The following is an 18123-nucleotide window of genomic DNA, read 5'->3' as shown; positions in this document are numbered from 1 at the left end:
GGGCTGGAGTCACCTACTTCTGATGTGTGGAGCAAACTCTGGAGTCCCTAGAGTGAGCAGGCTGGCCTCCCATGGCCCCTGCCCTCTCCCCACGCCTCCCCACTGGGCCTACTGGGTCACCCTGGCCCCACAGTCCCTCAGCCACAGGCACTGGGGGCTGGCCCCTCACCCTTCCTCCTGTCCCCAAGGTGGCTTCTCTGCGGGTTCCTCTGAGCAGGAGAGTTACAGCTCCTCCCCTAGCTTCCTCCCATTTCCAGCTCCGTGTCCTCCACGGAGGACACACTCCCTCTAGACTTCACCTTCTCTCCATCTGTGTCTCTTCCCATGAAAACCTAGGTTTCAAGATGACTCTCCCAGGGCCTGGCTCACAGCAGTCGCTCAGTAAACGAGAGGCAGCTTGGATGGCCACGTGCTGAAAACCACTCTTTCGGTCCAGGGCTCAGATGTGCCAGCAGACTGAGAGGCATGGAGTCCTCAACAGCTTCACACTCAGCTCCTAACTGCTCTCACTTTGAGGCTTTGGAATAAACAAAAGCCACAGAGGAGAGCTCTGAGCCTCTCTGAGTGGGCGCAGCTCAAATTAGCTGTGTTTTCTCTCTGCAGTAACTGATGGAGTTGCAGCGGTTGCAGACAGTGGACAGAGTACACGCACGGGTCAGGTCATCAGGGACACACAGCCTCTCCTCCACACAGAAATGCTGCCAAAGGGAGCAGGAGGAACATGATGATGGGAGGGGTTTCTCCAAGTGGCCCAGAGAGTTAATCTCAGAAGTAATTCCTGGTCAAGTCTTAGAATGAATGTGGAGGCAGCAGAAACAGCAGGGCCATCTCCCCACAAATGCTCTCAGCTCTGGAGGCAAGAAGCCTGGCGGCCTGCGGCCCTTTCCAGCTGCACAGTCAGCCAAGCCGTTCCTTCTGCACTGAACACAGCCTGAACCTCAGCCAAGCCCGGCTCTGTTGTCACCTTATAAACACCTAGAATCAAATCTCTCCATGCCAAATCTGCTTCCACCTTAATTGACTATGCCAAAGCCTTTGACTGTGTGGATCACAATACACTGTGGAAAATTCTGAAAGAGATGGGAATACAGACCACCTGACCTGCCTCTTGAGAAATCTGTATGCAGGTCAGGAAGCAGCAGTTAGAACTGGACATGGAACAACAGACTGGTTCTAAATAGGAAAAGGAGTATGTCAAGGCTGTATATTGTCACCCTGCTTATTTAACTTATATGCAGAGTACATCATGAGAAACACTGGGCTGGAGGAAGCACAAACTGGAATCAAGATTGCAGGGAGAAATATCAATAACCTCAGATATGCAGATGACACCACCCTTACGGCAGAAAGTGAAGAACTAAAGAACCTCTTGATGAAAGTGAAAGAGGAGAGTGAAAAAGTTGGCTTAAAGTTCAACATTCAGAAAACTAAGATTATGGCATCTGGTCCCATCACTTCATGGCAAATAGATGAAACAGTGGAAACAGTGGGTGACTTTATTTTTCTGGGTTCCAAAATCACTGCAGATGGTGATTGTAGCCATGAAATTAAAAGACGCTTACTCCTTGGAAGGAAAGTTATGACCAACCTAGGTAGCATATTTAAAAGCAGAGACATTACTTTGCCAACAAAGGTCCATCTAATCAAGGCTATGGTTTTTCCAGTGGTCATGTATGGATGTGAGAGTTGGACTATAAAGAAAGGTGAGCGCCGAAGAATTGATGCTTTTGAACTGTGGTGTTGGAGAAGACTCTTGAGAGTCCCTTGGACTGCAAGCAGATCCAACCAGTCCATTCTAAAGGAGATCAGTCCTGTGTGTTCATTGGAAGAACTGATGATGAAGCTGAAACTCCAATACTTTGGCCACCTGATGTGAAGAGCTGACTCATTTGAAAAGACCCTGATGCTGGGAAAGATTGAAGGCAGGAGGAGAAGGGGACGACAGAGGATGAGATGGTTGGATGCCATCACCGACTCGATGGACATGGGTTTTGGTGAACTCTGGGAGTTGGTGATGGACAGGGAGGCCTGGCGTGCTGCAGTTCATGGGGTCTCAAACAGTCAGACACAACTGAGCGACTGAACTGAACTGAAGGAAGCCCACCCAAGGGGCAGGTAACCCCATATCCATGGCCAAGGTCCACCCTTGGGGCCACGTGGAATCTGCAAAAGAGCCTTTTCCCCAACTTATTTCTCAGACACGGGTCCACCCAGACCCACTGTGAGGCTTGGGGCTGAGCCTGGGCTTTCTGGGCAACTTTAATGCTCACTGAAGTTTCTGAGTCACTGACTGGATGGGATGAGTCGGGGTGGGAGGGGGGAAGTCGAGCAAAGGCACCTGTGGAAACCATGGCCAAGGGGAGGGCAGATAGGAGGGTGCCTAGGGCGGCCTGAGGTGGGGGGTTGCTGAGGAGCCTGTGTCCCTGAGCAGAATGCAGAAGAGTAGACGGCAGCTGAGGACACAGAGATTCCAAGCCAGGGGGCATCCAGTGGGGGGGGGCTCAGTTGGCTGAAAAATGTTCCCATCCTCATGTGCCTGGTTTGCAGGGACACTGCTGCCCACGCAGGGAACACATGATGGGAAGGGAGGAGAGACGCTGGCACCTGAGCAGAAACAGTCAATGCAGCACAGCTGGCAGCCGTCCCCATGCTAGGCGGGCTAAAGCCCCAGGAGAGGCGTGGGCCCCACCGGCAGCCAGGCCGGGCACCTCCCTGCATTTCAGCCCCAGGTTGCCACACTGTCATCCCACTGGTCTATGGAAGATGGACATTCACTCATGGCAGCGCCTCTGCTTTCTTCTGGGCCCTCTTGCAGCTGGACGGCTCCAGGGAGGCTGGCAGTTCAAGGCCCAGAGGGACTGGTCTCACAGGACTTGCTAGGTCCCTGTGTGCTAATAAGCAGGTGCGCTGAAAGGGTCCCAGCTAAGACCTTGGTGATGGCTGGTGGCTTAGTCCTTATAGAATAGTTTGACTTCTATGGAACACTGGCCCACAGCCAAACAACACTACGCAAATGAACTAACTGCCTCCTGTGTGCTGAGTACTACACCAGGACGAGAAGGGAAAGGAATTGTCATTGGTCTGGCCTCAAACTGGCTACCTGTGCAGCTGTAGAGACAGGACGACAGGGAATCCAAGTCATTACCTGTTAACATGTTACCTCGTATGCATCACATTGTAAGATGTAACTTCACAAACAGTTCAGAAAGTGCTACAGGGGAGAGCGGTCAGGAAGAGCTGGTAGCTATGCACCTACCGGCCTCTGTGGAGGACCCAGGGCCACATCCCATTGCCCGGATTGTGTCTTGGGGTGCAGACCCGAGGGACGCTGAAGTCCGTCGGCTCCACCCCCGTTGCTCCCTCACCCAGCTGCCCTGTGGTGACTGGGCATCACCTGTAAGGGAAGCCCATTAGGTCTGCGTGGAGGCACAGTCTGAACCTGGACACAGAAATGTGAGTAGAACTCATGTCCAGGTCCAGAGGAGAATCCCCTGCCCCAGCTGCCCACTGATGGTGCTCACGATGATGCTCATGAGAAACGGGACATGAAGAAGAAAAGGGAAAAACAAAACGGAGCTTCAAGCACCATCACGTCTCCCCAGCGTTCTACTGCAGGGACCCGTGAGCAGCTCCACTCTTGTTTCTTCCCTGGGACTTTGTCGGGTCACCTCTGGTGTGGCAGAATCAGGGTGTCGTGAGAGTTAGGAGCTGAGTGAGGAAGCAGGGGTTACCCTGGCTTGGGAGATGTGGAGGAGCCCCACCCCCCAGCCCACCTGGAGCGCTGGTCACAGAACAGTGTTTGGACGTGGTTGTAACCTGTCTCCATGGAGAACAATGACCCCAAAGGCTTGCACCTGGTCCTCACTTCTCTGATGGAAGCTGTTTACTCTAGGCCCTGAGCTGAGGGGCCTCAGCATGCGAGAGCCACACCTGACCTACAGACTTCCTGTTCTGCCAAAAATACCTCTCGGGTATCCCAATTTTATCATCCTTGTTTGTCCCCAACTGCAATTATATCAATTATTGCAATATAATTGATATATGACATTGTGCTAAAGTATACAACATAATACATAATGTATTAATACATATGTATACACAACATAATACATAATAAAGTATACAACTGCTTCCCTGGTGGCTCAGAGGTTAAAGCATCTGCCTGCAATGCGGGAGACCTGGGTTCGATCCCTGAGTTGGGAAGATCCCCTGGAGAAGGAAATGGCAACCCACTCCAGTATTCTTGCCTGGAGAATCCCATGGACGGAGAAGCCTGGTGGGCTACAGTCCACGGGGTCGCAAAGAGTCAGACACAACTGAGCGACTTCACTTTCACCTTTCTTTCATACAACATAATGGTTTGTCACCCTTATTTCAAAAATTCTAAACCATCACAGGTTAACAAGAAGGAGCAACAAGGACCATATTTACCCTCTCATCTGAAATGCTAAACACAGATGAAAGAAACACGGCTTTTAGACATGGAACACTGGACAGTTCAGGAGTGAAGAACCTCATGAACCACAGGACATGCAGTAGAAAACATAGCTTTAGAAGGGCGTCTAATCAGCCCCACACTGAGGCGCCCTAGTTCTGCCTAACAAGCTATAAGCAAGGCACAAAAAGTATCACACAGCCTCTCTGTGCATAGCTCAGTACATCCTGCACACACTGATAGGCATGCAAGAACACCCCACATCCAAGAAGCCAAATTCACAACACCGCATCCCCTCAGAGGTGCTATACATGCAAAGCGGCAGGGAATGCAGCCCGTAAACCAACTGGGTCAGTATTCACAGGGCAAGAGTCATCAGCAGACCTAGAACCAGAACCAGAGCCAGCCAGAACTCAGTGTCTGTGGGGAAGCACCAGGGGACACCCCGACCACACTCCCCACATCCGAGCAGCGAGGCCAGTGTGCGCATCAGGAGACACCCCCAGGACACGAGGAAGACACCATCCATCTTCTAAAGACTAGTTCCCTGGATGCCCAGCCCACCCGTCCGTGGCGCAGACGCCCTGTCCATTTGTCCGTCCATCTGTTGGGCACATGCTTCCCATGTGCTACCCCACCGAGGCCGCTTCCTGCTTCCTTCCACACAGGTAGGGCCTGAAGCCCCAGAGTGAAGCAAAACCCTCTGTAGGAAAGAATGGGGCAGGAGGGTGGTTGTTACAAGATGCCCCAGGGAGGCTCTGGGGCCAGTTCCATCCACCCACCTGCTGGCCATGAGGGAGGCCGTGGGACGGGAGAGTCTCAGGAATAGCTACCGCCACGTGAACCCACCTCGAGCTTCACAGTCAGTCATCCAGACGTGGCTGCAGGCTGCTGGTTTTGAACTGATACCATGCATCAGGCCACTAGCCTGGGGGCCTGGGGGTCCGCGTGGCTGCCCAACAAGGGTCCCATCCCACTGACTCTCTTTGGAGAACCCACCTGGCTGCACACCTTTCCTGACCCTCTAACAGCCTGACGGTCACACAGCCATCCCCAGGTCGGCACCAGGGCCACTTCATAGAAGCTGGCAGTGCCGGTCGCTTGTAGGTAGGAAAGAAAGAAGTAGCTAGAAGAGTCCCTTTATCCGAGAGAGCCCCTCTGCTCGGAGTCTCTGCCCTGACTCCCTGGGTGGCTGAGAGAGTGGGAACGGCTGGCCAGGTCCCTCAGATGCTGTGAGGGCCTCCCACCCCTTCCAGAGGCCTTGTTCCCTAGACATGCTCACAGATGCCAGCGGCCGCTAACCATTGCCTCTGGGTGGTGCTGACCACCCACATGGGGCTGTGCCTGGTACCTCCTTGGGTCCTCCTGGTGCCCTCTGGACATGGCACCGTCCACACTGGCAGAGGGAGAAGCTGGGTACCAATGTATCACACAGCTGGGTGAAGCCCAGGTAGCCTGTGGGTCCAGAGTTGGACCAGGACAGCAGCCTTCCAGTACCCCCCAACATCCCCCAATGGGAGCAAGAAGTCAGAACTCCGCCCCCTCACCTCCCTACTCCTCAGTGGGAGCAGGAAGTCAGAAACCCCCACCCCCAAACCCCCAATGAGAGCAGGAAGTCAGAACCCCACCTCCCAGTGCCATGCATCCCCAATATGCAGGGTTTCTTTCCCAGGAGCTATGCCCCCCAACCAGGGACACCCCTGCAGGTCTATCCACCTGGATCCCAAATACACCTAGGGTCTGTGGAGGCACTGAGGTTTGGATGGGGCTCAGGGCTCCTGTGTCTTTCTGTTTCTCCCGAGCCTGGGCGTGGACCTTCTACTAGAAGCCGAGGACCCTCCCCAGACTCCTCCCTGGAAACACTCTGCCTGCCCTGGGGCCTGAGACAAAGGTGAAGAAACAGCCAGCAGTTACTGGGTCAGCAAACCCCATGTGTGCGGGGCAGCCCGCACCTTTGAAACAGAATAGACAGCTTCAACGCTGTTTGTCTCCAGGGATGTTGGCAGCTCTGAGACCACAGATGCTGATGGACGCTCAGAATAACATGCTCTTTTCATAAGGCAAAGTGACAAGGAGACGATAGTGCTCCAGGAGCAAGAAAGGCCAAGTTCAACATCGCAATTAGTGGAGGCTCAAGCGACTTCCACAGCAATCATCGCGCCAAAGACCAAGCTTCTCACACGGGAAGCAGTTGCCATTAGCAACCATACCATTTTGGGCATTACATCTATTTGGCTAAATCAAGACTTCAGTTTTTGCCTCCATCTTCTCCCGGATCCGTAAATAGCACCAATCAGCCTCAGGGATCAGCAGAGGCCTGCAGCACCACCAGCAGACAGAGGCTTGGATCTGGTCCCAAGGTCAGAACTCTCTGGACACCCCCTGCCCGGGATGAGGCTGCCCCCACTTTCTGGGGCTCACTCAGCTTCCCCACCTCCTCATCCAGGATACAGGCGTCTGCAGTTACCCCATGGCCGTGGGAGATCAGGGAGGATCCTGATCCCAGCGTGTGGGGCAGCAGAAGGGGGAGCAGGAGCCAGAGGACAGGCCCACCAGATGCACACATGGCTCCAGGTTTAGGACACAGGCTCTCAACAGACACCACTACGGATGTGTCCATCCAGCTGCGTGGACAGATGGACACAGGCAGCTCTGATGGATATGGAGAGTCAGTGGGAGGGAGACAGGACTCCTGCAGCACCACTCTGGACATCCCCACCTCCACCCTCCAGCCCCTCACGCCCACGTGGAGCCTCTCACACCCACGTGCAGCCCTGGGCTGCAGCCTGCAGCCCACAGCCCTCTCCTCTGGGCTATGTCCTCTCCTCCTTGAAAGCCGCCCTCACCAGTCACTGCACCTGCTCTGTGGCTGTGGTGCCCGCAGCCGCACACCTGTTCTCTAGCATGTCCACCACTGCTCAGCTGACCAGGAGCTGCCCAGCCTCCACGTCTTCCCTTGGTTCCTTGCCCCTCACAGGTCTCAACACCTCAGATGAAGTCCCCATATCACCTCCTACTGCGTCCTGAACACTCTTTCTTGACAAACAACCTTCTGCGAAGAGGCTGAGATGAGGACAGCTGGGCACAGACCTTCAGTGCCCCCTCCTCATCTCTTGTTCCTTCTGAGACCCTCCTCTCCAGCCACCTCCTTCCTGAGGGCAGTCAGGTCAGCCCCTCTACCCCTGGAGTGTGGGCGGCCCTATCTGTGATGGAGCTCCTGCTGCAACCGCAGGTGGGGCTGACCTCCACCCCATCTGTGGGGACAGTGAGCCCCATCCAGTCCTCGGGGCCCTGGGGACTCAAAGACCTCCCACCTCGGCCTGGTCCACCAGAGCAGCCCTAATATGTTTTGGCTCTGAGACTCCAGGGTCACGCCTAGGCTCCTCGCGCCTCCTCGGAGTCTCCCACTCCCCGCTCACCTCTGCTTCCAGACTTCTCCCCTCCACAGAGTGGTCTTCCTGGAATCAGCTCTTCTCACTACAGGGCAGGGGTCCCCGGGGAAGCTCCCGAGAAGTGCTGGCCCCTTGGGCAGAGGTGCAGTGGCCTCATCCTTCGAGGTGTGGATTCCAGTGACTGCCCACGAGGACGTGAGGAGCCAAGCCAATCGGCCTCCCAGGGCCCAGAGCACAAAACGAGGAAACACTGGGCTCCAGTTTGGGGCGTCACGATAGGCTCCTAGGAACATCCCATGGCTGTCTCTGAGTGGCCCCTCGAGGGTCTGCCTGGGAAGAGGTTCCACTGACCAAAGACATCAGGGGCGTCTGGCTTTGCACATCTGGATGGCACTGTGTGGTTTCTGGGTCTGAAGCAGTAGGATGGAGACCACCCCAGGCAATGGAGCAAATGCACAGGTGAGGACAGGGGTCATACCAGGAGCCAGAGGGCAGAGTGTGTGCCCGCGAGTGCCCCTCACGAGGTACCAGAGAGGAGCATGTACATGCGTGTGGCTTTACTGCTGGGGAGGGTCTCAGAATTTCCTGGGCAGCTGATCCAGAGTGAGTGTGAGAACTGCAGGGGGCAGGACATTTAGGAAATAGGGGGAAAGGACCAGAGATGTGGCTGGAAAAGCAGAGGAGGCCAAGGTGCAGAGAGCCCTGGCTGCCTGCCCCAGAGAGCAGCCTTCATCCTGCAGGACCCGGAGCCCACTGGCCCACAGGGCTCAACAAAGGCAAAGCTAGCCACATCCTGGAACTCATGTGCAGTGCACCCTGAACTGGGGACCGTGGGCTCTGAGTGGCAGTGCTGGGAGCTGAGTCGAGACACGTCCACCTGCGATCACAGTCGGCTCTGAGCCTCTGCTGGCTCATCGGTCGCTTGGGGGCAGGGGGTGCAGTCCTGGTGTTCATGCTCGGGATGTGTGAGAGGCAGGACGAGGACTCCTCAGAAGGGTCCAGGGTGCAGGCACCGTGAGCACTGGCTGAAATGATTTCCCAGGATGACTCGGGGGTGCATGGGTGCAGTGTGGAGTCAGGCTGGGGATGCACACACGGACATGCCTGACAAACAGCAGACACACACACAGCCCACGGCAACCAGGACTTGAAAGGTCAAAGGTTGTGGACACTCCCCACTTGGCCACTGTCCGTGACACACTCACTGGATACCTACAGCACATCAGCCATCAGCCCCAGAGAACAGGCAGGCAGCCCCAAGTGTGCTCCACCCCAGGAACTGGCCGCTGACCAGCTGCCCCAAACCCAGAGTCCGGGAGCCTCAACATCTATTCGGTTGCTGGCAGAGTCAGGGGCAGCGTGTAGTGGGGGAAAGGCAGGTGCCTCTGGGGGAAACCCAGAGAGTCTCGAAGAAAGAAATAGGGCTCAGGCTCAGTTGTAAAGAGAGAAGCAGAAGTCCGCAGGGGAGCCCTGCCTCCTGCCACATGGTGAGATGAGGGAGTGACCCACAGGTCAACTCCCCCTGAATTTAGAAGACTATGGGGCAGCTTCCTTCTCTTCAGAAGAGGGGCTCCAAGACCAGGGCACCCCGGGGTCTGATGAAGCAAACCACAAAGGGTAAGAAAAGGGCTGGGAGTCTGGCCTCACCTCTACCTGCAGGGGGCGGGGCTGGGGCGTGGCCTCACCTCCACCTGCAGGGGGTGGGGTTAGTGCACTGTTTCACCTCCAGGTACAGCAGCGGCGGGAGGCGCTGGGGCAGGGCCTCACTTCCAGGTACAGCATGGGGCAGAGCTGGGAAGGGACCTCACCTCCAGGTACATCGGGGGGCGGGGCGGTGTGGGGGTCTCACCTCCACGTATAGCAGTGGGAATATCCCGATCTTGTCTCTCAGCTTCCCCTCCGCCCAGTTGTCATCCACTCTTCTGATTACGGTCAAGACTTCATCCTGGAAGTGGCCCATGGAGACAAGCCCAGGGACATGCACAAAAACAGACACAGAAACAGAACCAAGAGATCAGTCAGTGTCACTGATGCTAAAGAAAGACTCTGAGTGGCAACTCGTTAGGAGATCTGACATGAAAACCGTTCATCCCCCCATCTTCACCCGTGATCGCTTTTCCTCTCTGGCATTGATTTTAGAGGCCAAGACCCTCCGATGGAAGTGTATGGCAATTTACAATCTAGTGAGCACTTTAAAATTCGTGTTCCTAATAATTACTTATGGATAAGATTGTTTTCAATAAATATAAATTCAACTAATCCTTTCTGTGTTTCTACCTCTATCAAAACACAAAATATGACCCAATCCAACTCATTTACTTAGAGTTGTGGAAGTCTGAACAAGCCTGTTAAATTCTTGTCATGCCAGACAGTATCAAGGATACAGGCAGAAGGTGGACAGAGGCAGAGACAGGGGGGTCCCGAAGGAGGGAGACAGGTGGCCAGAGAGAGTGGCCCCACCTAATGCCCACACAGGTGCCCAAAGCTGATAGGATAGTCGAGGGTGGCAGAGGACGAACAGCAAGGGGACGACCTGCCTGGTGCACCCACAGGTGCAGGGACAGCCGACAAGGTGGGGGGCGGGATGAGGAGTGAGGGGATGACCGGCAGCAGCGAGCGTCGGGACCCAGGCTGGTGAGGCCAGGGGAACAGAGGAACCATTCAGGGGCGACCAGGAGAGCCCTGTGCCCACAAGGAACTCCACTCAGATTCAGCCAAAGGGTGGCGCCGAGATCCTGCCGACAGTGCAAAGGAAAAGACAATCGCAGGCTTCTAAGTCAGCGCTTTTGTGAAAGCAAAATAAATCAAACAACAAAAAAAGACATTTAATTTTGTGAAATTAAAAAGAAAAAAATGCCAGATTAATTTTGGTTAAAAAAAAACAACAACAATATCCACGCTGTTATTTGAGACTGGTCAAGAAATTAGACCCAAAGAAATAAAAGAAAAAAATAGGAAGTACAAATACTGGAAAAAAGACCATACGATTTTCTACCTAGAAAAACAGAGTATCAATTAAAAATTAGAATAAGTAAGAACTTGAGAAAGGCTGCTAATTTTAAAATAAATACATAAAAACCGTTGGTTTCCCTATCTACCACCAATAATCAGTTAGAAAATGTGATTAAAATTGGCTGATCATTAAAAAAATAAAGTTGATTCTCTAATTCACTGTATATGCCAAAATTAATTCCATAAGTATTCATGATTTAAATGTTAGGGAAAAGAAAAAACAAACCTTGAAAGTCCAAGAAGAAAATATGAATAGATGTTTAATCTTGAACTGGGGATGGTCTTAAGAAGTAAATAACAAAGACTTGGCTAGAGAAAATTGAAATTCTCTACGTTAAAAACAGCAAGAACAAGACAAAAAGGCAAATACTCTAGAAAAATACTTGCAGAGAATTGGAAAGAAAGACTGAATATTCTTGCTACATGAGGACTTAGAGACACAGCAGGAAAAAGAGATAAATACCTTAAAAGGAAAACGGGGCAAGGGCAAATCACATAATTCACAAAAAGGAAGAAAAGCAAACTGCTGTTAAATACATTTTAAAATGTAATACCTAACATTCAAAAAGTACAGCTTTAGAGAGGAAAATTCCTTCTCTCCCCTTTGTTCTTTGGGTATCTATCAGATGAGCAGGGATGAACACAAGCCAGCCAGTGTGGTCAGTGTGAAGTCTACAGGCACTTGACAACTGCTATCAGGGATATAAACTTATGGCAGCAGTTTGTCAAGTCCTATCAAATGTGAGACCCTATATACACACTGACCTGAAAGAACATTTCTAGAGCCTCTTTCTTAAGAAGATCAAAGACACACAAGAAGATTCAGCTCTGAGCATGTTCATTACAGTGTTTGCTCAACTAGAGAAAAACTAGAGACAAATGTACAAAGAGGGTTAGTTCGATAAATCATGGTATGTCCACCAATATAACGCCAGCACTGCCTAAGGAGGATGGGAAGGTGGAGAAGCTCACAGTCTGGACGTGCAGCAATTCAGAAGATGGGACCCTAAAAACAGAACCTCTCCTCCCCCACTAAAAAGCCAATTTACAGCAGCACCTTTCATGTGTTACATTGTGTCTGAATATCAAAAAGGAAAAAAAATCACTAAATGTCCTAAAAGGCAAAAACAGTTTGAAGACAAAGAGCAAGCATCAGAACCAGACTTAGATATGGAAGGAATGTTGGAATTATCAAACAGGGAATTTAAAACAACCATGATTAATATGCTAAGGGCTCTAATGCATTAGGTAGGCACCATGCAAGAATAGGTAGGCACTGCAAACTGGCAGGTGGTACGTCCAAGAAAGAACTAAAAAGAAATGCTGGAGATCAAAAACACTGCAACAAAAATAATGACTTTTAGAGACTTATTAGTAGATTTAACACAGCTGAGGAAACAGTCTCTGAGCTTAAGGATGTCTCAATAGAAACCTCTCAAACTGAAAAGCAAAGAGAACAAAGACAAAAAATAAACAAAAACCGATAACAGAATGGAATATCCAAAAATTGCAGGATAACTACAAGAGGTGTAATATACACATAATGGGAATATAGAAAGGAAAAGAAAGAAAAAAGTAAACAAAAGAAATATTTGACACAACAATAACTGAGGGTTCTATACCCTGCAAAATAACTCCTTCATCATAGTGAGGGAGAAATAAAGACTTTCTGAGACAAACAAAAATTGAGGGAATTTGTTGCCAGGAGACCTGCCTTGCAAAAAATGTTAAAAGAAGTTCCTTAGAAGAAAAGCTGCATAGGTCAAAACCTTTGAATCTACATAAAGTAAGGACATTGGAGAAGGAATAAGTGAAGGTAAAAGAAAAAATAGGTCACAATAATAACAGCAACAATGAATCTGATTAAGTATACCTATGTACCTACCACATATATGTATATCTATGTATACATAAGTATATATTACATAGTATGTTAGTATATTGGAGAAGGGCATGGCAACCCACTCCAGTATTCTTGCCTGGAGAATCCTGTGGACAGAAGAGCCTGGTGGGCTGAGTGACTAACACACACACAGATTAAGTATATATATTATATATATTGATATACATGTTAAATGAATATCAGCAATGACACAAAGGACAAGAGGAAGGAATTAGGAATACTTTATTATTATATGGTACCCACACTGTATAGTGTTATTTGAAAGTGGACTTGGATTAGTTGTAAATGTGTATTGCAATCTCTAAGGCAACCATTAAAAAAATTGTTTTAAAGGTACAACTGATAAGCTAAGACAGGAAAGAAAATGCAATCATATAAATTGCTCAATTAAGACTATAAAAGGCAAAAGAGAGTAGAAAACAAAATAGGAACAAAAATCAAAGACAGCAAATAGAAAACTAACAAAGGTGGTAAATATTAATCCAACAATATCAACAATCACTTTTAATAGCAATAGTCTAAATGTACAAATTGAAAGAGAACGCCGTGGTGGATTAAAAATTAACAAGACCCAACCATATGTTGTTTACAAGAAACCCACTTTAAATATAAAGATACACATAAATGAAAAATAATGAGATAAGGGAAGATATACCACACTAAAACTATTCAAAAGAAAGCTGCAATAGCTATAAATGAGAAACAACACAAATCACTAATATTAGCAATGAAAGAGGGGACATGACCGCAGATACCTAGGGCATTAAAAAGATAATAAAGAAATATTATGAACAAATCTATGCCCACAGGTTTAATAAACAAAATGGGCCAGTTTCTTTAAAGACACAATCTGCCGAAATTCACACAAGAAAAATACTAATAGACAATCTGAATAAGTCCATATCTGTTAAAGAAATTGAATCAATAATTAATAAACTTCCCAAACAGAAAGCACCAGACCCAGATGGGTTCACTCGTGGATTCTACCAACATTTAAGGAAGAAATTATGCCAAATTCTCCAACAATTTCTTTCAGAAGACAGAAGCAGAGGGACTACTTCCTAACTCATTCTATGATGTCAGCATTATAACATACACCTCACTAAAGAAGATACACAGCTGGCACATGAAATGATACTCCACATCATGTGTCATCGGGGATATGCAAATTAAAACAACAGTGACATGCCACTGCACACGATTATTAATAGAATGGCCCAAATCCAGAACAATGGCAACATCAAAAGGATTGTCAAAGGATCAGTGGTTACCAGGAGTTGTGGGGGAGAGAGGGTAGTGGCTTGTGCAAGCTTCCTGATGGGAGGGATCGGCTGTGGGGAGAGCGGGTCTTGCTCTGGTGGGCAAGGCCACACTAAGTAAATCTTTAATCCAATTTTCTGCTGATGGGCGGGACTGTGAGCCCTCTCTATTAGCTGTTTGGCCTGAGGCGGCCTAGTCCTGGAGTCTGCAGTCTCTATGCTAAGGCTATCGGCTGGGCTGCGCACGAGCAAGTGACCAGCTTCCTGATATCACTGAGGCTAGTTCCCCACCACTCTGCTCTGCTCCAACCCAACCCATACCAGGGACACAACCTCCATGAGGAGCACTGAGAGCCGAGTGGCACCACAGAGCCACCAGCACCAAGTTCTATGGGTCCTGCCAACAGTCACACCTTCTCCCACCACCGACACAGGACCCAGAAAACGATGCCTGGGTCCTCATCAGGCCTCAGATTTGCTGTCATATTTCACAGCCTAGGGCCAGGGTAGGCATCTGCTCTGCAGCCTCTTGAGAATGTGAAGAAATGCACCCCCTGGAACCCTAGCTGCGCTGGACAGGGCAGGCCCGAGTCCAGGGCACAGTGCACTGCTCATGGGGCCGCTGAGGCCTCCGTGAAGTCAGCTGAGCAGCTACGCAGGGACCTCTGGGCAGCACCACTGAAGCTGCAGACTCTCCAGCCTGGGCCAAGGAGTTGGCATCTCAGGATCTGCTGGCCGTACCTATTCTGTCTCATGCTCAACTCCGCTCTTTTAGGATGGGAGCTGCCAGAGACGCAGGAGGAGAGTGGGTGAAGGGGTCTGGGTGAGGGCCAGCAAGACTAGATGGAAACTGCTGCCAGTGGGCAGGTTGGCCGGAGCCTGGTTCCCCAGTGCTGCCCAGGGTGGAGCAACAAGTGTCCTCTTCCTGATGCCAGGACACCAGTGAAGGGCTGGAGAGTAGGACAAGGTCTGGGCCAATCTGGCCGCGTCAAGGATTTTCTGGACAAAAGTTGCTCTGTGACATCTTTCCACCTTCAGACACACAACTCTGCTTCCCTTCCAGGCTCCTCGGCAAGGACTCCTCTCGTGGGTCAGTGGATCCCCTAGGCTACCTCCCTGTTCCAAGCTCAACCAACATCGAGGGCCAGGGCCTAGAGGCAGAGCTCAGGGTGGTCCTGAGCGGCCTTGAACGCACACTGGTCATATGACGAGTGGCCCTCCTTCCTGCTCAGGCTCAGCGGGCAGCACACTGGCAAAGGAGTCAGGCCCCACCTCAAGGGGCTTTAACTGCATTTCTAATTAATTCATCCAATTCTCCCGTGTTTGTAGGGCTTCCCTGTGGCTCAGTGGTAAAGAATCCTCCTGCAATGCAGGAGACACAGGTTCAATTCCTGGGTCTGGAAGATCCTCTAGAGGAGGAAATGGCAATCCACTCCAGCATTCTTGCCTGGAGAATCCTATGGACAGAGGAGCCTGGCGGGCTACAGTCCATACGGTGGCAAAGAGTCGGATACGACTGAGCAATGAAGCATGTATGCACACACTCCTGTCTGTACATGACTCCTGCCAGGGAAAAGCCAAGATGCAGATAGATGAATCTGTTAGGAAGCCCAGGCCTGAGGCTTTTCCCCCCGACCTGCCAGGAGACTGGAGTCTCTACCTGCACTGAAGTCTCTGCCTGCACTGAAGTCCTGGACACCACAGGGTGGCTGGCTGAGTACACTGTCCCTAACACCCTGTCAAAGGGACATCTCACACACTGAGGGCCTGGCCCACACTCAGAGAGTTCCCACAGCAGCTCCAAGAAGACCAGCCCTGGGGGTTGGACCATTTCCTAAATGTGTTGTGGGGTGGATCATACATGGGGAACCTGCCCTTCCAGGGGCCTCCCAGCTCCTCGGCCCACTCTCCCTGCAGCCACGTGGTCTCCAAGAGGCAACGAGAGGCAGAGACCAGGGAAGGCCCTTCAGAACCATCTTGAGAGCGTCATGACTGCCCTCAGGACAGAGGATACACGGGGGCCCAGGCTGCTCACAATGGACACAGTGGCCTTGACCTGGGGGCTGAGGGCTTCCACACCCCCGCAACCCTGCCCGGATGCAGTCACCAGGACGAGATGGGCACATGGGACCCATCTGGGGACTCAGCTCCAGTGCGTGTGTCTGTGGAGGAGGCCCAGCCTCATGGAGTGTCCTGGGCAAAGGCAGAAAGGACAGGAAGCCGTGGGCGTGGAGGTAAGCCCCTGATTGGTGCCTGTTTTGAGGCTGGCTCCCACAATGCTTTTGTTCATTGAATCCTATTAACTCCATTTTATAGTCAGAGGTGAAGTAAATAATTCAAGTGAAAGTAAAAGTGTTAGTTGCTCAGTCATGTCCAACTCTTTGTGACTGCATGGTCTGTCCCTGAAATTCTCCAGGCAAGAATACTGGAGCGGATTGCCATTCCCTCCTTGAGGGGATCTTCTGGACCCAGGGATTGAACCTGGGTATCCTGCACTGCAAGCCCATCTAGGCTACCAGGGAAGCCCTAAATGACCCAAAGTAAGAGATAAAAGTGAAGGTGTCACAATTTGAATCCCATCTCACTCAGGAGCTGAAACTCTGAATACATTTGATTTCTATCCCTAATCAGAACTTGCTTTGGGATTAATGCTGGGCCAATTCACAAAGCAGAAAATCCCCTCATTGAGGAAGGACCAGTAAACAGGAAGGAAGGAAGACCGTAGGGAAGGTTTGGCGGAGCTGCCAGCAGGAGGGGCATCTGCCGGAGTCAGGACAACAGTGGGGCTTTAAATGGGCTTGGCCGGCTCAGAGCAACCAGCCCAGCCCCACCGTGTCACATGGAGGGCACTGTCACACGGATGCCAGTCCAGAGGAATGGGCTGGCAGAGCGGGATGATGCTCTGCTATCACCTTGAGTCTTATCCACACATGCCCAGCTCGTTGGAGTAATTGTGCTTTTTATAGCTGCTCTACCTATAAGAAGTAATTATGCATTCTCTTCTTCAATGAAACAAAGACTTTGGCTTTAGAATGACTTTAATTAATGCAATTTTAAAAAGACTGTTTAAGAGCTGACATCGAAGGTAAGAATCTTGCTTTGATGCACATGCCTCATGCCTTTTAAAACCTCATCCATCCCACCACAGTGATGTCTTTTAGAGGGAAGTTAGCACCATCTGTGGATTTTACACACTCCTTCTTTCCTTGCTGAGTCCAGAAAGGAACATATCCAAACAGCAAAATACTCCCTGGAGGCAAAACCAAGCTGGTCAGAGCCACGTGGTCACTCAAGGTGGTGAGAGGGAGGCTGTTAGAACCAGTATTCCAGGCCAGTGGAGGGAAGCTCAGGCTGTCATGCAAGGTGGCAGGGATGGGGGCAGAGAGAGTGGCAGCTGGAGGGGAGACAGGAGAACGGGCAGGTGCTCAGGCAAGAAGGCTGTGCCCTAACTTAAGGGGTGTGGAGTGGGTGCTGGTGACACGCCTATGTGAACACGGTGGGGAACACAGCGGGGCCACAGTAAGGTCTTCACCAGGAAGCATGCCCTGCCATCTCCAAGTCTCCATGTCAGTCCATAGACTGAAGAGAAAGAAAGTCCTGGAAGAGCAGCCCGAGGGATGCATGGCCCACCAGCTCCCACACCTCTGCTCCCTAAGCGGGCTCAAAGTCCCGGGAAGACCAGGGACCACCTGTCTCAATGGCACAGTCCAGGTGCCAAGGCCCTCGTGATGCAAAGTGGCAGCAGCAACACCACAAGGCGAGGCTCAGGGACCTGAGTTCGCACCTTCTCCACGAGACACTTTAATGCCTCTTTTGAAATACCACACACGTTACCCACTGCCTCGACCAGATACTCCGCACACCTCCTGGGTGACCCACACTGCCTGTCACTCTCAGGAACTGTCCCCTGGATTCCTGCCCTGTCTCCCCAGCCAACGTCAGGCTTGTTGGTACAGCCCAGCTCCCAGCGGGGCTTGGCTCGGCACGTTTTGTTGGTTAGCAGCCAGGTGCCCCTCTGTCCTTTGTCCAGTAGGCTCTGGACTTCCCCCCGGAGGTGAGGGTACCAGGCAGAGGCTGGCACACAGAGCGTGTGATGGAGGAGGAGGACAGGGAGGCCTCTCC

At 51.2% G+C, this 18123-nt stretch overlaps 1 protein-coding gene across 3 annotated transcripts in view; it reads right to left on the bottom strand.

Moving 5' to 3' along the window:
• SH3RF3 (SH3 domain containing ring finger 3) overlaps positions 1-18123 on the bottom strand; it is a 159966-nt gene that overhangs the window by 57485 nt on the left and 84358 nt on the right. For all 3 annotated transcript variants that reach the window (XR_006059191.1, XM_027966794.2, XM_060412132.1), the window contains exon 3: positions 9677-9772. Coding sequence is in view for 2 of the 3 variants with exons in the window: in XM_027966794.2 (XP_027822595.2) it covers positions 9677-9772 (96 nt within the window). In the remaining variant the exon portion in view is untranslated. The remainder of the gene's footprint in view (positions 1-9676; positions 9773-18123) is intronic.

This window comes from Ovis aries, chromosome 3 (assembly GCF_016772045.2).
Source record: "Ovis aries strain OAR_USU_Benz2616 breed Rambouillet chromosome 3, ARS-UI_Ramb_v3.0, whole genome shotgun sequence".
Taxonomy (NCBI): Eukaryota; Metazoa; Chordata; class Mammalia; order Artiodactyla; family Bovidae; genus Ovis; species Ovis aries.
The sequence above is the reverse complement of the archived record's forward strand: the minus strand, read 5'-3'. Positions and strand labels throughout refer to the sequence as shown.